Source organism: Musca autumnalis, unplaced genomic scaffold, assembly GCF_047663935.1.
Source record: "Musca autumnalis isolate F117 unplaced genomic scaffold, ASM4766393v1 scaffold_5, whole genome shotgun sequence".
Lineage (NCBI taxonomy): Eukaryota > Metazoa > Arthropoda > Insecta > Diptera > Muscidae > Musca > Musca autumnalis.
The window spans coordinates 79,549,496-79,571,947 of NW_027412088.1; the positions used below are offsets into that span (position 1 = coordinate 79,549,496).

The 22,452-nt window shown below is 35.4% G+C and overlaps 2 protein-coding genes across 11 annotated transcripts; one reads left to right on the forward strand and one right to left on the reverse strand.

Annotated features, from left to right (window-relative positions):
• Nucleotides 1–827: 827 nt before the first annotated feature.
• bsd (back seat driver) lies at nt 828–17,991 on the forward strand. 7 transcript variants are annotated; one of them, XM_073991692.1, is made up of 5 exons: nt 828–1,084; nt 3,062–4,459; nt 4,635–4,793; nt 9,394–11,492; nt 17,052–17,991. In XM_073991692.1, exons 2-5 carry the CDS (start codon nt 3,994–3,996, stop codon nt 17,763–17,765), a joined length of 3,438 nt encoding a protein of 1,145 aa, XP_073847793.1. In that variant the 5' UTR covers nt 828–1,084; nt 3,062–3,993; the 3' UTR covers nt 17,766–17,991. The 7 variants fall into 7 exon arrangements, with proteins under 7 accessions (XP_073847793.1, XP_073847798.1, XP_073847792.1 ...); XM_073991697.1 differs by having other exon boundaries at nt 17,055–17,991; XM_073991691.1 differs by having other exon boundaries at nt 828–926.
• Nucleotides 7,727–21,697, reverse strand: Hen1 (Hen1 methyltransferase). 4 transcript variants are annotated; one of them, XM_073991699.1, is made up of 5 exons: nt 21,610–21,697; nt 20,785–20,956; nt 20,645–20,722; nt 8,899–9,068; nt 7,727–8,835 (listed from the first exon to the last, which is right to left on the reverse strand). In XM_073991699.1, coding segments are annotated over exons 1-5 (1,245 nt in total). In that variant the 5' UTR covers nt 21,612–21,697; the 3' UTR covers nt 7,727–8,012. The 4 variants fall into 4 exon arrangements, with proteins under 4 accessions (XP_073847800.1, XP_073847802.1, XP_073847801.1 ...); XM_073991701.1 differs by having other exon boundaries at nt 20,785–20,970; nt 21,529–21,697; XM_073991700.1 differs by having other exon boundaries at nt 20,785–20,970; nt 21,610–21,691.
• Between the last annotated feature and the right edge of the window lie 755 nt (nt 21,698–22,452).

Sequence of the window (22,452 nt, forward strand, 5' to 3'; positions counted from 1 at the left end):
TGCAACTTTTGGTACTTTTTGAGTAGAGTTGGATTTTTTTGCACAATTACCGAATACAACACTGTATTTTAGGTGGATTTGTGCCGGATTTAAAATAAACCCAGTCGTGAGAGGATTTAATTTTTGTATGGCAAATCTGGTCAGATTTGACCAGATTAAGCAATAAATCCTCATGAAGTGGGTTAACCCGACAAAAAGCTGTAGTGTAACCGTGCTATAACGCAATTAAGTTCATCATCTCGATTTATTTGATATGTATATATTTTATGAAAATGACAACTTAATTCGACTGAATCCAGCATAGTCCAAATGTATTATAAATTAGTGTGTAAACTGGTTTATTTCAATCTTCCCAAAATCATATGGTTACTAGGCGTTTACACCAGACAGTTTGTCTTCAAATACAACTCTGATTTACTAACACATACATACATTTGTCGTTTGTCTCCCAGCTGTCCATCATTTTTTCACAGACACTAGACAAATTTTTGACATTTTTGTAAAAATAAGTGGGATAATAATTGAAATGTGTTGAAAACAAAAGAACATGAACAAAAACAAAATATGTGAATGGATAACAAAAAGAAATCGACGATTTTCATTCAAAATTTTACAACTGTTTTTGCAGTTGTCGGGACGCCTACGTCACACAGGCAAGTTGTGGGATTATGACAATCAATACATGAAGTCAACTGTCCTGTCATTTGTAAACGCAGGGTTAGGGAAGCCAATTCGCAGCGCTAATCTTTTGTATATAATCAAGCGAGTAACCATGGTACAGATGAAATTGAAACTGACAATTTGACATTTCTTTTCTTCCATTTTCTGATTTTCGGTGTGTATTGGCTTAGTTTGACGTGTGGTTGTGTGTGTGTGTTAGAGAGACAACTGAAAGATAGAAGCAAAAATAAAGCTCCATAATTTTTGTAAGTTTTTAGTAAAATCAAGAAAAATATTTAAAAAAAAAACTATGTAAAACTTGTAAATCAATGTCCACCGCACAAGAAACAATAAAAAGTTTGAGAATAAAACACATTTATGTATCGGAAAACTCGATTTTCAATATGTGGCTAATGGCTAATCGGTAAGAAGAAAAAGCAGAAAAAATAGGGTTCTTCATTCGTGGAATTGGAAACGAAACACGGAGTATGAAATAAGAAAAAATTGACAATGTAACGTGCGTGCGTTTGTGTTTGCAGATGAAAAAACATAATTTTAAGTGCATTAAAAAAGTATGGAAGAAATGGTTGGTCCTTAAAAAATTATATATTGTGTGCTCGTATGGAAATTTCTCGTGAAACCCTGCCATGATCGAAGAGTTATGCGAAAAAAGTATCCATTAAAATTTTTAATACAGAAGAAGAAAAAAAAACGCAAGAAAACATACACACAACCAAACATTGAAACAGCCAGCAGACCAAGACCAGACCGATTATCGTAGTAGAGGAGCTGGCTATTTTTTGTTTTATTGAAATTCATTTCTTGGTCGGTTTCTTGCCTTTTGTTTTCGACTTTTCGTGGTGTGCTGATGGGGTTCCCAACGAATGTAATGTTTTTTTGTTATATACGAAGAAGTGAATTCGTTAAAAGTTTTGACCTATAGAAATTATGTTTAATAATGAAAATAACAACAACAAAGTGGTACATGGCAAATAGAGTAAAACAAACGAAAATGAATCTAAAAACAAATATCAAAAGAAAAAAGATGATGTGAAATGAAAAATATTTGTTTGGTTTATTTCATTAAAATAGTGTGATTTTAAATAAACGTTTGTTTTATTTTATAAAATGATAAACACATTTTTGTTAAATTTAAAGAGAATACCAATACCTGAATACTTACGAGTTTTTGTTATGCCGAATGTGAGAGTAATCGTTAAAATCTTTCCTAGTATGTGTATGTTTTTGTTGTTTTCTTTTGTTCGACATTTTCCATTTATGTGTGTCCATGTTTTTTTTTCTAAAGCGGTAATGTCTTACCCCCCTCAATTTATTAGTGTTGTTTTGTTCTCTCTATCTCCCCCTTCCTTCCTTTGCCTAAAATGCGTTGCTATCGTCGGTCTCAGTGTCTCAAATGAAAACAAATTTATGTATATTTTGGGGATTTTTTGTCGTTTAAGGTTTGTCTTTGCAAGCCTCATCTTTTTCACTGTATGAGTAAATTTTTATGGGTTTGAAAAGCCTATTGTGTAAAGAAAAAAAAACTTAATTACACTTCCATTCCATACACAGACAAGAATTGCATGACGACCTGTTTTTTTATAAGTTAGTTAATTATTGGTCTGTTCCAGTACTGCAAGAACCTACTAATTTTTACTATTTTTTTCGATAACATAAAGGAAAAATTGTTATCGTAGTAGAAAGTAGTAGCTTCTTGCAGGTTCTGGAACAGAGCAATTAGTGAAGGTAATCTATTGTAAGTTATTTATGTGTCAATTCCAAAGACAATTTTGTCTTGTGTTCATATTTTGTGTATTGCTTATCTTTATGCCCAGCTGCATTTTAAAAATTCCAAGGGAAATAACTCCCATAGTCTTGACATTCAGCGAGAAATTACAATCCGGCATTTGCCTAAATTGCTGCCGTACTTCTCATTATGTTTAGAGGAAGGAAAGTGTTATAATTCCTCTTATGTATCCCACAAAAAAGCTCAATTTTAAATTTAGAATGAAATTCTTGATTATGGTTACAGTAGCATAACTTGTTTGGGGTTTTTTTGATAACTCTATACCTTGGTACAGAGTATTGTAGCCTATATTGCGAAGCAAGGCACTAAAAGAAATCTCAAATCTGTATTTATTGTGGGATTTGAAGCATTACAACCCCATGAGAAGCAAAGCCATTTTTAGTAAAAATTCAATTTAACCGTTTGTTTCACTAACTTATATTTTTTTCCTTTTCATGTTTCCCTTTCCACACTGGCACCGCAAATCATATCCACCAACAACTTTTTATCTTCTCCACCACTACGATTCATACAACCAACCAACCACTTTGGACTGCTTCTTCTGTATATTCGTCGACACCATAAATACAATCGATGATTTTCATGTGGATGTAGAAGTGAACAAACAACAAAAACAAAACACATGTGAAAAGGTATCAAATGCAACTACAACCTTATGCTAAAACAACAAAACAGCAGAAGAGGGAAACAAATCGGCGACAACAAAATATAATACAACACTAGTACACCAGTCCAGCCGCACTCACTTCTTTGCAGAAAAGTAAATAAAGATAAAAAATAATATAAAGATTTCTGCGGGGGAAAAGAGGAGCAAACTGCACAAAATTGACTGAAAACGTTGATTTTTAACTGCTATAGAGGAGTGATAATATACTGCAAATAAATCTCCTCGGAAATATTCCAATATGTCAAATTCCGTTTAGAACTACTGTCTGTGCGGCGCACTGCTACAACTGACAGACAACAAAAATACATGAGATAACACAGAACATCAGGAGAGTGAATGTTAATGTCAAATTCTCACTGTACCAATAGAGAGGGAATAAACGAGACTTCAGTGTCTTCATTTAGTCAATAAAATAAACGCAAAGAAAACGCAGAAAACACACAAAAAAATTAACAATAATCTACGTTCCTGTTTTTATATGAGTAAAAACTGAAAAAAGTCAACCATATAAAATATAAACAAAAACAAAACTTTATAAAATAGAGACTGATTTGCTTTGAAAAACAAACCACTCAAATACATCCATCAAAGCAAAGAAATTAAGCAAATTCTAACAACATTTTTATAACTACCAGTGTTTTTGGGTGATTTGGTCAATGATAGCCGACATCACTTCAGTTGTATGTCAGCTATATTGCAATCACAACATACGTACAAGCTAAATGTAATGTGAAGAAACTGAAGTAGAGCTATTACAATTAATACCCAAAACTCTCCAACTGAAGCAAACACACCACAAGCACGCTTTACCAAGAAAACTTTAGCAGCCAAGCCAGCCACATCCACACACATTAAAAAGATGGGTAAACGTGTTGTTGTTGAATCTCACGATCACCACCATCAACAGCATAGCAATAATCATCATCATGTTACACCAGTTACAACCGGAGCACGTAATATACGTAAACGTAAATGTAATTCAAATGGCAATGCCAATACTAATCACAGCAGCGATAAGATCACCAACAAAGCTCAACGTATGAGCTCTTCATCGGGCCATGAATGGCATGAAAACGATGACGAGGATTCATCATCCAATGATGGTCCACCGGAGGTAGTACAAACACCCCGGAATTTATCAAGTAAACAAGCCAACAATTCCTCCATATTACTAAATAATTCCCTTAATGTAAGCCTTGCAAATGAGCCGAATGCATCGCTAACAGAATCACCAAAACCGGTATATACCCTCAGACCATCGGTTGTCAATGGCACCGTCTTATATGATTTAAATGAGAAACCATGGCGTTTGGGCCGACCTATTGGTAAGTCTGTGTGTATTAGAGTGTGGTTGATGTCGTAATGTGATTATGATGTTTTACCTTTGTTTTGGTAATAAGCAATTAATCACGTTAATCACAACAGCATCAACAACGCGCATTACCTATTGTTTTTATTTATTTATTAATGCTTATTTTTTGTGTGTTTTCTATTATTTAGGCAAAGGCAATTTTGGTGAAATATTTTTAGCATCTGATAACATCAGTATTCCGGTCACAAATGAGAATGCAAAATTTGTTGTTAAAATTGAGCCGCACTCGAATGGACCGCTATTTGTGGAAATTCACTGTCTGATGAACACTGCCAAAAAGGATAAATGTAAGTTTGATGTTTTTCTATTAAATGTTTAAGAGGTTTTAAATTTTGCAATACCGCTATCTTTTTGTTACATCAATTCCATTTTAGCTGAATGATATTATGGCACTAAATATTGAAAAGTTTCTAGTAGAAACGTGGTCACAAATATATAGGGACATTTTTTTTGGAACCTTTTTGAACGTTAAATTTTTGGAAGAGTCAATTTTCAAGAATTAATTGCATTCCTTCCTGTAGTCGGAATTTGACCGGAATTTAAAACATTTGACCATGGAAATACTAGAAACAGATTTAAAGTCCTTTCTTAAAATATTTTGGAAGCCTGTATGCCGAGATGTACCGACTTCCGCAGGAAAACAAAACGATACTTATACCCATGTCACATAGTGGTGGGTTATGGGAAAATTGTAAAATTGTACCAATGATAGTTTTTTTACCTTACAATGTACAGTTTTTTTTGGGCACAATTCATATCTCCAGAGAAATGAGGTTTCAAAGTTCACCAATGGGTCAATTTTAAGATCAAGAAAGTATATTTTAAATAACATCTATCAATGAGGAAAAGTATGAAATTTAAGGTACATTATGGGTTGAAAATATAACACATTTGCAGAACTTTCGAATACCTTTCAAAGTATGAATTTTCCCCTAAAATTGTTGTCTAGGGACGCGCCTAAGGCATTATTCTTTTCTATGGAAAGTACATACTTCCCGAGATATGGGCTTTCAAAGTTCCAAAAAACGGCCGTATAATGGGACCTATGTCAGAAGGTGAGAGCGTCTACCTCGTGTATATCCATTAGGCACACCTAAAAAGTAGATGCTTGGCCGTTTCTGTTTATTTTTCATCTCCACACGACAGTAGCCAATGCCACATCGGTGGGTAATTCAAATACCGATTATATTACTATGTCCTGATCAGGGATGCCAACTGTTCGAGGAAAAAATCGCTACAGCCACATACGCACCATAGGTCTGTAGCGATTTTTACCTTAAAACAGTTGACATTCCCGCTTAAACAGTGGTTTTTGTACGTCAGAAATCACCACAAGTAGCGGGAAAACCACCAACTTGGCACCCCTGGTCCTGATACCCAGAAAAGGCAAGAATAACTAGAGAGTTAATGGTCTATGACTTGACAATTTGACCTATCGACATATGCAGTCACGGGTTCCGTAAGACTGGTTTCAAGTTCCCCAGCCAACTCTGCTGCTTTTTTGATCTATAGATAGCTTATGTGAGTATTTGGACTTTCGTAGCAGTCACCGGCCCAGTGTCTTCCTCCATTTTGGATTCCTCTATGTGTAAGAGGCTTAATCCCTTCTTTTAATATTTTATTAAAACAACTTCAATTTATTAGTGGGAAAATTGGCGATGTTTACCAAGCGGTAAGGCAGGGAAGCCTATTTCGGATCTCGCTACAGATCCTCATCATCGTCTTTGTGTATATTGCCAGGCCATCCAGAGGAAAATTATAAAAGTGGTTCGCATATAATCGCTTGTGTGAATACTGTCGCCAGATTCAAGCTGACTTGATGGAATCCATGCTGATGATCGGCAACTTGATAGCTGTTTCTGATATTGGGGAGGACTAAGGCCTCAAGGGTCTTTGCTACGGACGACAAAAGCGAAATCGGGCTGTTCGATTCACTTTTGCTGGCATCCTTGCCGGGCTTCCGTAGTGGGACCACCATGCCCATTTTCCAGACTTCAGGAACAATGAGGGTGGATAGCGACAAGTTGAGAACTTTAGTGAGATACTCCACTCCCGGCTCATCCAGCTGCTTCAGCATTACCATGGAGATAGGGACCAACGCTTTGGATGATTTAGCGTTCTTGATGGCATTGGCAACATCATCCATTGTAAACTGTGGTGGTTCCTCCTCGGCAGGAAGAGATCTGATGCGACGTAATACTCTTCTCTTCGCCCTGTCACTCTCGGGGTTCTCGACAAACTGTCGATTGAAATAACTTGCGCACCTCTTCGTACAGTCAACGTAACGTCGCCAAACGTGACTGAGGTCCTATCCTCCCTTCTTCCAGGGTTCGAGAGTAACTTGCCCACAATTCACCTATACCGGCTCCAATGTTGCAACTCTTCAGATGATTTAACCACTTGTTCCGCTTATGCTTGCCGACCAGCCTGTTAACTTCCAGTGTCAGCTCCCTGAATCTGGGGTTGGTTCGGCGAAGCCCATCACGCTCATTTGCTAATCCCGTCGCCTCTGCTGGGAAGTTTGGTCTTACTTCGGGTATTTGACCAGCAGGGATATGGCGAGCGGCTTCTTGATTGGGACATGATGTTTTGTTGTTGGTTTTTTTTTTGTAGCCAAATATGAAATGTGAGGTAGTTTGTAGGGAGCGGTCAATCATGTTCCGTTGTGTATCAAATTTTTCTTCGATAGTCTAAAACAGATTGGGGGCCACCGTGGTGCAATGGTTAGCACGTCCGCCTTGCACTCAGAAGGTCTGCGGTTCGAATCCCAGGCCAAGCAACATCAAATTTTCAACGGTGGCAAAATTCCCCCTCAGTAATGCTGGCGATATTTCCTGAGTATTTAAGCCATGAAAAACTTCTCTACAAGTGGTGTCGTAAGACACGCCGTTCGGACTCGGCAATAAAAAGTAGGTCCCATATCATTGAGCCAATATGAATCGGCGTGCATTCATTGATATGAGGGAAGTCTCCCTTGTCCCATCAGGGATGTTTGTGGAACAATTATTATTATAATTATTATAGTCTAAAACAGATTACTTGGTTTGTGAACCGACGTTTCTATTAGGGCAGAAAATATAATGAAATTTTCAAGCAGATGGTTATGTTGAGGGAAGTTGCATTCTAATATTCTTAGCGATTGGTTATTCTTTTTGTCCATCAGTTTCTGTTTCTAAGTTAGAGCCCATCATTCTAATTTGTGGATAGCGAAACACAGATCTTTTTCGAACTAAATAATTTTTTATTCAATAAGTAAATAAAGATATAAGTTTGAGCTATAGTTCTATAGAAAATAACATATTCGAGGAAATACGCATAACCGCATTGTTTTTTTTTTTTCACATTTTGGGAATTATCCCATCTTAGTCTACATATTATTATTATTCTATTCATACATATAAGTAGGTAATGAAAGTAAATTAAAATAAAATCACATTATTTCAAGTAGTCCCTTTTTGGGCATGTTTGTAGGATATTGATAAGAACTTCCAATTAAAAATGTCAAACTAATCCCAATTCTCTTCGGATTCATAACTTGTATTACTGGTATTAAGCTGACAACCTAATGTTAATTGTGATAATTCATCATCACTACGTGGTTGTTGCGACCCAGCCGAGTTATTCCAATAATCATCGTCATCACAATCAACGATGTCATCACGATAATCATCATCATCGTCATCATATTCTGGCAAAATTATAAAATCTCCTTCAACTTTTATACCATTTGCTTCCAGAATATCAAACATTTCTTTCTCTGTCCCACCCAAACTTATTGTATACTCCAGAATACTTTTCCAGGGCAGTTGATATATGAAACGTTCACGATTGAAATAAAGCGGAACATGTCTCGATTGACTTATAAAATAGCGAGTTTCATCAATGATTTTTTGTTCTTTTGAACGTTCATCTTTATTGTAGGGAAAATCCACAGCATATATTGTTGTATAACTGGCAGCCTCGGTATTAACTGGTGGATTCTTGACAATTTCATGACGTAAAGGTCGATCCAACATATCGTTTCTAGCAAAAATCGCCATTTGTGTTGAATAGCCTATTTTACGATGCGTTGATGGTGGTTTGCCTAAACCCATAAATGCAACTGAGTAATTTGGATATTTTTTACATATATCATGAGCCCATTTTTTGAATTCATCTCGTGTCCATTCGAATTTGTGATCATGATGACGAAATCCATTTTCCAACAATCCATCAAATAAGACATTGAATTCACTATTTGGTGTTGAAACTATTGCCAGTTTTGGTTGTACAAAACCAAATACATTTTCGGGAAATTTCTCAAGTTCCTCTTTGTGTAGATGTTCAATACTTTAAATAAAAATGTGAGAAGATAAGGACTACATTTTGTATCTACATGGTTATAACACTTACAGTTCTAAAGCTATGACAACATCAACATCGTACAACTGTTCGACAGCATCCGTAACACTTCCCACTAAAATTTCAACTCGTAGGGGATTTTCACGTTTTTGCAAATAATCTGATATTAAAGGTATGGCCTTTTGTTGATGTACTTTTAACAGTTCGGCATCGATGTCAACCTGAAAATATTAAAAAAGAGTGTTATAGATCTTTTATGATTTCGTTTGGCGTTTTGGCTTTGTGTAAAATGGAATTGGAAAGTAAGCCTGCACAATAATACCAAGTTCTAGTGGGTATACCCATTCAGAACTATACGAATGCACAAGATATCAAAAACTGTCGCCTTAGCCATTCTTTAAGAAAAATGTATATTTTGGACGATGGATGGTTAAATCCCTTCGGTTTTGCTTCTACACCTTTCATTCAGCTAAAATAGAAATTTCTCTTCCTGAAATGTTTGTAGTTTTCAGTCTGTTCTAATAATTTTCTCTTTTATTTTTGCAGTTATAAAAACGGAGCCTAAAGCTGAAGAAAACCACCACCACCACAACAAATCGGCGGTAACACCCTCTGCTGCTAATTCCATCCTATCAGAACCTCCTTCGGGTATACCCGATTATATAGCATCTGGTTCGCATTTCTTTGGTAATGCAAGATATCGTTTTTTGGTTTTACCACGTTTCGATCGAGATCTTCACTCACTTATCAAAAAGTGCCGAGTTCATCAGAAATCTGTATTGACCCTGGCGATACACATAATAAATGTTTTGGAAAATTTGCATGACAAAGGATACTGCCACAATGATGTCAAAGCCCAAAATCTCATGATATCAAAATGCAAATATTTCGCACAACCCAGAAAGTCGTCTGCATCAGGGTTTAGTACTACGACCACAACAACTAAAAACAATGGTAAACACATAAAATCTTCATCAAAATACGATGATCATTATGAAGAGAAACAGCAAACGACGGATAGTGGTAATAGTTCCGAACAAGAAGCTAACGATGACGATGATGAAGATTTTGTTGTTAAACGTAAAGTTTATAATAAAGTTATCGATGAAAATTACGATGATGACGATGAGGAAGAAGAGGACAACGATGATGATGAAGAGGATGATGATGACGACGACGAAGATTTTGATGATGGAGCCACAACAAACAGTACCAACAGTAATAGTTTGGATAATTATCGCACACCGGTCAACAAACGGCACACACAAAAACGTAAAACCTCTCGCAATGTGGTACCCTATAGTGGTTCCAATCCAGTCAGATCATGTCGCCGTGAAAAAAGTAATCCTATGTATGATGAGATGGTATCATCCCATTACCTGCGACCAACAAAACGTGTTAGCTATTTGGAATTTTTCAATGAGGATAATGCAAGTAACAGTAATGGCATAGCCGAAGATATGCGTAGCTTATCATCTGATGAGGAATCTGAAGAATTTCTGCCACCTGGTAGTGCTAAAAAATCATCAGCGAGTAGAAGTAAATCACGTCGTCTCACCAGACGTCAAGAACAGTTACTGGCTGCAAACAATAAAAAACATTCATCCATTAAAGCTAGTAAACAACAAATAGTGGACAAAGATGAGAAAAAGAAACCAATTAAAATGGAAACGCCCGAAGAACAACAGCAACGGATTTTGGTCGAAGAGGAACGTATTTTCCTTATCGATTATGGCCTAGCCTCAAAGTTTATGGACAATGGTATACATCGCCCATTTGTCATGGATCAACGCAGAGCCCATGATGGTACATTAGAGTTTACATCCCGCGATGCTCATATGGGTGCCCACTCCAGGCGCAGCGATATGGAATGTTTAGGTTATAACCTGCTTTTCTGGTCACAAGGTTATTTGCCCTGGAAGGAGGCGGCCACAAATCAACAGCAAGAGAAAGTCCACCGCGCCAAGGAATACTTGATGACCGATGTACGTGAAATGTTGCGACAAATTTATGGCAAGCAAGTTCCAAAATATCTTGGCGAATATTTACATTTAGTGGGCCAGTTAAATTACCATGAACGACCCGATTACAATCGTTATAGGCGTCTATTCGAAAGGGAGTATGAACAATTGGGTTATCCACTAGCCGATATGCAATTGCAAATGACGGAGATACAACGTACTTGTGTACGTGTTAAAGAAGAAATTGAAAACAAAAATGATTTCTTCGATATGAATCGGGCAAATGGTGTGTTTAATTTAGCCTATAATGTTATGCAGACAGCAGTGGGTGGTACACCATTTCATGAACGTACCCTCTCAAATCGTGTATCACCGAAAAATTTACGCTCCAAGTCTGATAAAAAGGCGCCGAAAAAGAAAAAGTTCTCATGGACGGAAATTCTTTCACAAGATCCTGATCTGATTGCACGTGAAAGGGCTGAACGCGAATTTGACCGCGAAGAGGAGCTTAGTGATGTCCAGCAAGATATAGTAAGGCGTTATCAGGGAAAGCCTACATATGCGATACGGCAAGTTCTTCATAGAATGGGTTGTCCCATAGAAGAATATGAAAAGCAAAGAGATGACGAAGAAAAAGCACGGCATAAAAATAAAACTAAACAAAAGAAGGAGGAGGAGGAAGAGGTAAGTAAAAATATAAATATTTTTTTGTTTGTTCACCCAGAATACCAATATAGAATCAATTCGTTTGGTATGCATAGCCTAGATTTTCAAAGTAACTTAAATCAGCGTTAAAAGGCAAGTGTAACAAAACATAGACTACTATTGTTGTATTTTTACATTTATATTTTATACCCATCGGGATCCCGAAACACCAAACTTCAGCCAATTTCATTGAAAAAAGCAACCTTCAAAAAAGAACTGTACTAAAATGTCGGTTTCAAAATAAACATTTAATGCTTGGTTTACATTTACGAAATCCACTCGATTTCAACTGTCAATTCCATTTAAATGAAATCTCATCTGAAATCCATTGGATTTCATTTGACGTTTAACCAATGCAATTGACAGTTGAAATCGAGTGGATTTCATAAATGTAAACCAAGCATAAAACGGTGAGGATAATTTAAGCAAATTTAGTTAAAAATATGTATTTGAAATTTTATTAAAATCATATCAATGCTCCGCACATTTATGCGCAAAACTTTTAACGATTCCTGACACCATGATAAGGCCAACGTCTACTTGAGATGAAAGGGAAGGGAACCATGACATTAACAACTTTCCTACCAACTTCCCTTAAAGCACAAATGGAGAATTCTCTCACATCACTGAGAGCAGCCCTAGTCTATATTTAGCTCAGTGATGTAGGATCCATTCTTGGCAAAACACGCCCCAGCGTAATATAGGCCACATTCCCTCAGTGTTCGAAAAGAAACAGTACACTAAAATAACGTACCGCTCCAGGTACGGTATCACTAAAAAATATTTTAGTGTACCGTACCGGTACACAACCACTAAAAAATATTTTATCGTACCGTACCGGAGCACAACGAAAATCGTAGTGAACCGCAGTCGGTACACTAAAAAATCGTAGCGTACCGCAGTCGGTACACTTTAATATCGTAGTGTACCACTGGTCGGTTCACTAAAAAAAATAACGTACCGGTAATGTACCACACATGTGTTTTTATTTATGCGGAAATATGAATTGCTATATGCAAGTATAATAAATAAATTCAATATTATATAAATTAATTACATTTTAATCGTTTATAAATATTGAGAAAATTACTAGAAAAGATAATGTTGTTTACCAGGTTAGGCACTTTGACATTTATGATATTTAAAAAAGGGTGAAAATTCATGAATTCTAAAATCATTTACGTGAATAAATAAAGAAGAATGTTAGTATTTTGGGGTCACTAGCATTTTTTGCGAAAAAGATTATTCAAAAAATTTAATATTTGCTATACAATCCACATTAATTAATATACCCATGTATTTTGTTTGTAGTGAACAGTATCCCCTTTTTATACCCTCCACCATAATATGGATGGATTAAATTTTTCATTCCGTTTGTAACACATAGATATATTCATCGGAGACCCCACAAAGTATATATATTCTTGATCAGGGTAAAATTCTAAGTCGATATAATCATTTTCGTCTGTCCGTCCATCCGTCCGTCTGTTGAAATCAAGATACAGCTCGCAATTTTTTAGATAGAGCGTTGTAATTTTGTATAGAAGTTTCTATTACTCCTAGGATGTTTGGTATTACAAATTTGCTATATCGGTCCACGTTTTGATATAGCCCCATAGATCGGTACCACCCGATTTTCGGTATTTTGAAGGTTTCAGCCACATTATCACACCGAAATGGCTGAAATTTTATATTTAGTCTTCGTTGGGGTAAAAAACTTTCGCCCAGAAATTTGTCGGTATAGGCCCACGCCTTCATATAGCCCCCATAGGATGGTACCTCCCAATGTTCGCTATTTTGAAGGTTGCGGCCTCAATATTACACCGAAATGGCTTAAATTTGGCATTTGGTCTTCATTTGGGATATTAAACGTTCCATATGAAATTTTTCGGTATACGTTCACGCCTTAGTATAGCCCCACAGAACGGTACCACCATATTTCCCGTATTTTGAAGGATTTAGCACCATTTGGTATTTAGTCTTTGTTGGAGGAAAGACCTTTCTGACTGAAATTCGTCGGTATAGGTCCACATTTCGATATAATTGCATAGAACGGTTCCTCCCCATTTTTGTAATTCTAAAGGTTGTGACGTCATTATCCCACCGAAAGAGTGAAATTCGTTATTTAGTTTTCCGTGGGGTTATTTAATATTCCTGAAAAGAATTAACAGTATAGGTCCGCGGGTTCCTATATCCCCCATAAAAAAGTACCTCTTGATTTTCGGTATTTTGAAGGTTTTACCGGATTATTGGAAATTTGGTATTTAGTCTTCTTTGAGTCTATGAACTTTCCGCCTGAAATTTGTAGTTATAGATCGACTTTTTGATATAGACCCAAGGAACGGTATCTCCCGAATTTCGGTATTTTTTTTTAGGTTAGCCCCGTTGTTTTACCGAACTTGCTGAAATGTTGAATTTAGTCTTCTTCATAAACGAAAGGAAACTAATTGTTCCATTTTGCTTCAATACAACTCGTGAAAAAAAAGTTCGGCCTGGCCGAACTTAACGAAGTTCTAACTTGTTACTTGTAAAAATTGTCTAATTATTCAACTAAGGAACAAACAATATTTTAAAAACAAGTAAGAGAGGGCTATAGTCGGATGGGGCCGAACATGCGATACCCTGCACTACTTGCACTGGGCATTAGTGTTCCACGAATTTGTTTATATTATTGCGATACGTTATATGTTCTTTTAGAATGTGTAATAAGAAAAAATGTGATTTTTACCGAATTGACCAAAGAAAAAGTAAGAAAGCACCAGTTAGCTGTACCTCTGACCAAAAAATAAAAAGAAGCAAACCCAATAATTATACCGTATATAAAATATATTGATTTAGTATTACAAGTTTGCTTCAAAATTAGTGGAATAATGTGGGACTATACAAAATCACCAACAGTTTTAATTAGCAAAAATCTGCTTCATACTTCTCTTGTAAAAAATTCAAAACGATCCGAGAGGAGCTCTGAAACTTTACTTTCTCCAAATTAAGTGTAGAAGGTACTCGAAAGAGTAGATCGATAAAGTCTATATTCGCACCCGATGTATGTACATATATTTAGGAGGAATAACATAATGTACTGATTTTGGACCAAATAGAGTGCTCCCTTCGAAAGTTATCGTTCACACCATTTCTTGCAAATTTTTTGGACTTTTGACCCGATATGACGCATTTTTGAACTTTAACGAAGTTTGGGGAAAATATTACGAAGTTCAAAATTTTGTTCGAAGGCAGCCGGACAGGGCTAAATCGAGTCCATATTTTTTAAACGAATCCCCTCCAAACATACTTGGTCTAAAACCGTCATTTCTATTAGGCACATATTTGGTCGATATAAAAGAAGACTAAACAATATATCGAGGTATTGCATCGTTTTCTACCAAAGGTTATACACAAACTTCAGACCCCGTACAGCATTGCAATTTGCATCAATTAAAAAATATATAAATTTCTCCATCATGGTTTAAAAACATTTCTATAATGATTGCGACATTTTCTAGCATGAGGTAAATATAGTTATTTGCAAACAAACATTAACGACAAGAAACCCACTTATATGTTTTGCAGTAGTTTTGTTATTCAACCACTATATTGCTATCATTTACATGGGGAAAGTTCAAGAGTTAGTTTTCAAGTTTCGCGTTCCTATTTTGTCGGAATATATCCCCCAGATCTTCAAAAAAAAAAAATATGGGCGATTTCACCCGCTAAATACTATCCTGTTATTATCCAAGATGATTGGCATTTTTTTTTTTTTTTTTTTTTTGACCAAAACCCTAGCCTCTTGAAAAATTTTTCCAGTATTGAACTATAACTACGACATCTAGGTTGATTATGATTACACTGCACAATTGAAACTGTGGGATCCATGTATAGACTGTGCTGTAACTCTGTTATCTGACCACGTACTTCAACATAATTAGTATAGAGAGCTCCTCTGTCAAATATAACTTACGAGGAAGGAACATGCCTTCCAGCAATAAAGATATATGTAGTCATTAAATTAAAAATTTTAGGAAATTTCACACAAAAGTTTTGGTTCATTTTACCCGCTTAATATTATCTGATCATCACGTAAAATCGCAAGCTACTCCTCTGTCGTATACCCAAAACTAACTTAAAATTTCGCGTCTCTCAGACTGCCATTGCGACCTACAGAGCCGCTCCAAATATGCATAAAAATTTTGTTTTTGGTTCATTTCACCCCATAAATATTTCACGATCATCGCCAACTATAGGGGTCTATTCCGGTCTGAACCCGACCTCCATATACAATTTCATGACGATTGGTTCATAATTGCGGCCTGTAGAGTGATTAAAATTTTTAGTGGACGGACGGACACACGTCTCAAAATCGCTTTATCTCGCCGAGTTATGAATTTTGGTATACCACATATTTCGCGGTGTTACATGAATTTTTCGAAAAACAAATTTATAATACCCTTTCCACATTGTTGTGTAGGGTATGATGTTTTGATATGTACATTGACTACAAGGACCCTAATGAGCTCATAATAAACATTTCTCAAAGAAGCAAATAGAAATGCTTACATTAATAATGTGGATTTCAAGCCGTATGCCATAATAGGAAGTGGTTCACTTAAAACTTCTTATAGAATTAATTAAAAATATGTATTGATTGGCAATTTTAGCTATCTTCATATTTCACACTAATTTTCACAAAATTCGTAACCGACCGAATTTACCACATTCCTGCTTTTAATTTATATAATCTTGAATTTTATTTACTATTCTTACTCTTATTATCAAAACATCAAACATACAAATTTCCATCACAATTCACAAACCACATATGTGCGGTACATTACCGGTACGTTATGTTTTAGTGAACCGACCAGCGGTACATTACGATCATCGTACTGTACCGCAGTCGGTTCACTAAAAAATCGTAGCGTACCGCAGTCGGTACACTAAAAATCGTAGTGTACCGCAGTCGGTACAGTAAGATTTTCGTTGTGCTCCGGTACAGTATCACAAAAATATTTTTTAGTGTTTGTGTACCGGTACGGTACATTATCGTAGTGTACCTATCCACCTTGGTACGGTACAGAACGGTACGGTACGATACCATAGTGTTTATTTTCGAACACTGCATTCCCTAGTATTTCAGGCATGTAAAGTAGTAATGTCACCGTGGTGCAATGATTTGCATGACCGACTTTAGAGTTCATGACGCCAGTTATACATTTTTCTATTACTAAACAGTAGTTAATGTTGAATTATTATCTTGGAGACCTGTCATCTTAAGGTCCATTATTCACGTTGGGCGTTATAACAATCTAGAACGCGGTCGCAAGGCCCCAAACATAGCTAAAGATGTTTATAAATAACAAGCGAACAGTTCACAACGCCCAATTATTGTCTTTATTTTCTTTAGGGAGGGTTTTCAAACCAGATTTAAGAATTTTATCTAAATACAAAATTATTTTAAATAAAATTACCGGACTTAATGCTACTTTTATAATATTCTGGAGGAAAATAAATGGAGTCCTAATTTATATGTTTATTTCGTTTTAGCAGAATGATATTGAAGTGGATGCATGTGATGGAGGAGTTGGTGAAAATTCCGAACCCATGGAGGTTGATGATGAGCATGAAAGTGAAGATGCCGAAACAGATGCTACAGACGCTTCGGAACAGCAAAAAACAACGAATTCACGGCGTCAAAAATCAAACGGTAGGGTGCGCAGCAGTACAACCACCACTAAACGAACAAAAGTAGGCGCATCTAGAAAACTGATATTGAAAACACCAAACAGTTTACCAAGCGAAAAGCCAAATGCTGCTGATGATACACCCGATACGCAAACAGAAAGAAGAACTACACGCAAAAGATATGCCAGTAAAGTGAAATTATCAACACCCTCTAATTCAACACCCGTTTCATCAATAGTCAATGGTGGTGGTTGTAGTAGTACGACTACAAAAACGGCCAAATCTGCGGCAAAGCCAACAAGCAAACGTGGCAGTGCCATTACCAAAAGTAGTCGGAAAACTGCTATAACAGCAACGCCAGCAGCAGCTTCTGCCGCTGGTGAGGTGGAACAGCAAGAACCACAAACTACAAATGCAACAAAACGGGAACGTCGAACCAGGCGATGTCTACTCAAGACTGAACAATATGGTGGTCTTTTAGATGATGATTCAAATTCCAATTACACACCTGAGGGTTACGCTTGGAAGGGTGGCAATAACACAGAAAGCGTTTACACACGTAATTGTAGAAAATGATTTATTCAAAGGAAAATCAAAAGAAGTTTTCCTCAAATCGTCATCATCACCATAACCGTGGTCGATGACATAAATTTCCAAATCAGACATTGTTGTTTAAAATATTTTTTATTTGAATAATTCCATTTTTGATTTCGGAATTAGTTTTTTTACGTTTTTGTTACAAAACAAACAAAGAATCTAAGTTGTATTTTGTACAATTAAACCATGAACAAAAAAACAAAAATAATCCAAAATATACATAAAATAAAAAAAAAACGATTTGTTAAGTCGTCGTCGTATGAGAACTTCAAATTTACTAAAAAAAAGTATTAAATATATTTTAGAGCTTTTGTGCTTGAAAAATATATATTAAATAATTTCGTTATAATTAAAATGGATGTATTTTAAAATCATAATAAGAAAGCAAAAGGCTCCAGAGAGAAAATTCTTTACTCAATAAGTATGAAGATGCTCTTGATAGGAAAAACTCCATAAGTAATATGGCATATATTCAAAGAAAAATTCAATAACTTTAATTTTCAATACAAGAAAAAACAAAAGGAAATTCTTCTATAAAGAAAATGATATACAGCTAGTTAATAAAACTTCTGAAAAAAACACTTAGTAAATATATAAATATATAGCATAAAAACAAACCCACATTCATACAATGACATTGAAGAACATTATTGAAACGCATAACCCCCATAGTTATTAAACACGGCAACAACAAGAAAAGTGAATTTTAATTGAATACAAACACTAAAATTGCCACATTTATTCGAGTTTTATGTTTGATATTTGAAATTGTATTTATTTTGTCCTTATACATACAAACAACAAACACAAACTATTTTGTTTTATTACTTTACAAATATTGAATTCAATTCATTAATTATTATATTCTAATAAATTTTAGTCAAATCAAAATGAATATTCATCCTATAAAAGGAAAACCTTTTTTTTTTCTGCCTCACAAAAACCCAACTCAATCAACATTAGTAACGCATAAAAACAAAAGCCGTTCGTTCGCCCCCCGATTACATCCCAAACACATTTCATTTCATTCATTAATATTTCTTTGTTAAGTTCTTATGTTAATTTTATTATTATTATTATTTTTTAAACAATTTTTTATCCTTTGTGTCAGCAGTTAGTTACTATATAAATATGAAATAATAATTTTTATTTTTTTAATATCACTTGTTTTCTTTATTCCTTTCCCCTCTATTTGTGGATTTTTTATTATTTAAGTAGTATTAGTTGTAACTATTTAAAAATTCGTATAAGAAATTTAAAAAAAAAACGTAAACTAAAAATATTAATTTTTAAAGAATAAAAAAATAATAAATTAGGCTATACAGAAAAATAAAAACACCTTCGTAAGAAACAAATTATCTTTAAATTACAATACAACAAAACCCCTTCAAAAATACAAAATCAAATAAAAATATATTAAATTAAAAATAACATGTGTTTTCTTATAGTGGAATTAATTGGAAGTGAATGTGATTTTTCTATCGAAAAATCGAAAAAAATATTTAATTATTTTGGAAAATAAATAAAGGTAATGTCGGTCACATTAGGCAAATATTTGATCCAAATATTTTATCATACAGAGTTAATTTTGTGTTCACATTACGCTTATTAATGCAACAGAGATATACCCTCTTAAGTCTAAATCATTGAACTTTTGTGGAAAATGTACCGGCAGATGTGCACCGATATAATCTATCTCTGATGGACCAAATCGAGGATACCCCTAAAGAGCCATAGTGTGTGGCCGAAGGGGTTTTACAGCTTCAAAGTAATTATTACAGTCATTATGGACCTACCCCCGATAAAAAATTAAATTATCGTAATATGAACCGCGATGACTACCTGGTGTACAAATTCCAAAACGGTCCTAGGCATGTCCCTAAACTGGGGGCCTACTTACGACATCGAATCGAAGATCGAGTATTTGTTCGAGAATGAAAAAATCAAATTATGAAAACCTATTCGGGCCACCAACTGTACATTTACTAAGGTATATGAATTAGCAATTTGTTATAACAAAGTCAAAAAGTTTTACAAAAATAAATAATTTCGTAGTTTTCTAGCACAACATTCCGAAATTATTAACCAAAGTATTACAGCCAGTTTCTGTATGTCGAAAGAAGAATGTGTGCGAATGAACATGAACAAAAACTATCGAAATGAAAATACGGAATTGGAACCATTCCGATCGGAATCTGTGACATGCCTGGTAATCTGTCCCTCCGATGGATTTCTAACCATCACCACTCTAAATATTTTACATCTTTACAAAATACTTCTTTCTACTTTCTGATATCGTTGTTATTTCCCACAATCACCCCCTAAAGGATGATGTGTGACTTTTCACATATGCAGCCCGATTCTATACTTGGCTCAGCCTATATATTCTATCAGGTATAAGATGAAAAGCGAATGGATTCGATTTGCAGAATCGAAATGGTATATATTCGGGTGCCTTTGATGCTTATAGTTTTGCTTCGCAAACTCACCTTATTTAAAATATATGCAAGAAGGGCGCACTTACCAATGCACGACGATGATACTCAACATTCGCCTATAACTAATTTTGACCCATTTTAATCGCCGTGAGCACATTCCAGTTGTAAATTCGCCGTTTGGGGCCATTAAAAAGATTGCTGGCTTACACATTCTTTTCTATTTTTCCTTGTGCTCGGACAAAGAAATACAACAGAACATTTTTACTCGGCCCAAATTAGTATTATTTATATGTATTCTGTTCGTAAGTTGAAATTTTATGCCATTCCCGTTTTTGTGTACACACACATGTAACATTACTTCTATATATAATTGTTCCATAAACACCCAACCCATAAGGGGGACAAGGGAGACTTACTTACCTCTAAAATATGTTCCACAAAGGGTATTCGCCTGATCAACTGTAATAGTCGTACTTCAGCACATCCGAAATCAACAATCTGTAAAATAAGTCAATTCTAATGCAATACCACCGAATTCAAAGTGAAGCTACAACACATACCTTCTTAAGAGGTTGTTTCCAGCAAGGATCTTCTATAATACGTACTGCTGTTGAATAACGTTGTTCATAAACAGGAGGATCAAATTTAATTTGTCCTTCGTTAGTGATATAAGTCTTTGTGATAAGTCCTCCATTTGGTAAGCGATATGAAAACATATCGTTTGTTTTTGTCCTTTAAAAAAGCAACTTTTGAGGAGAACAAAAAAAGTGTGCAACTTCCGGAGCAATTTGAATGTTTTCATTAAGCCCTGATCGGGACTAATTTTTTTCACAGGTAGGTCTCGTCACACTGATCACAAATAAATACCTATAAAGGCCCCCACTCATTTATCAGTCTGTGCCGTCAGTCCGATGAACCCTTTCTGTATGTGTGACTGACAAGTGTGTAGCACGAACCATCAGTCAAGTCTAAAAATCTTGAATTTCTCCTCCAAAAATGAATGAATTCTACGTTTTTTGTGTTCCAACACCAACATTATTTTCTGTTTTTCAAAATTATTTATTGGCAATTTGCATGGATAGGTGCAAATCTAGGGAACGGGAACAAAATTTTCTTTAAAATCATAAAATAAAATCATTTTTGTCTAAATAGTCGGCCTTTAACAAGGGAATTTTCCATATCTTTGGAAGTATGGACTTCCGCAATAAATGTTATATATATTTGTGATCAGGGTGTCGAGACCTACCTGTGAAAAAAATTTGGTCCCGATCCGAGCTTAATGAAAACATTCAACTTAAACCAACTTCCGAAGCAGGGAGGAATGGAGTAATTTCTTAGATTTTCTTTTTTCCATGCAGCGCCTTTTGTGATAGCAACACACTCACATTTACGTATTATAAACAAAATAATGATTGAGATTTCAAAAAACTAAACACTGGCACAACAGCGAAATCAAAACAAACGAACACTCTCGGGGCAGGGATTTAAAGATAGAAAATAATACCTGATAAACCAGCTGATTTAAGTGAATATTAATTTTGGCGTCGATTCTGAACGCCATCTATCCTGAAAGGAAGGAACTTGTTAAAACCCAGAAAAAAGTTTGCATCATAACTCCAATTGCACAAGTTCCAATTTTTTTTATGGGTAGGAAAAGATGTACTCCAACGGCAAATGCACTGTAGACTTGTAGTGATTCAACTGCATCCGCGGATGCAAACTTTTTGCTGGGTATGAATTCACTTATGAATTTTATGAATTTTACAAGAGAGCGCGCAGCTAGGATGCACTCCATTTTGCTTCCATAGCACACAGCTATGATCATGGTACAATAAGAAAGGTAGATGCATCGGCTAATTGCTACAAGCAACTTTTTTTGTAATGTAAACTGTCAAAATTTTCGCCAAATGGTCTCTTGTTGTCTCTTTTTATCGCTTGTGTTTGTCTATAAAGTGTAGACATGCTATCTCTTACTTACCGAATCATATGGTTTTTTGTTTTGATTTTTCATGGCGAATTCATAGTTTTTTGACGTTTTAGATTCGATCAGCTGGGCTGAGGCATCTACCTTTCTTATTGTACCATGGCCATGGGCTGAGGCATCAAAGACATAAAGTAATAAAGACCTGACAAAATGCATGCAACAAAAAATGTTTACGAAACTTTGTGTAGAAACATTACCCTTAACAGATTGCAGTTAATTCAAAATCGCAACCAAGGAGGAACAT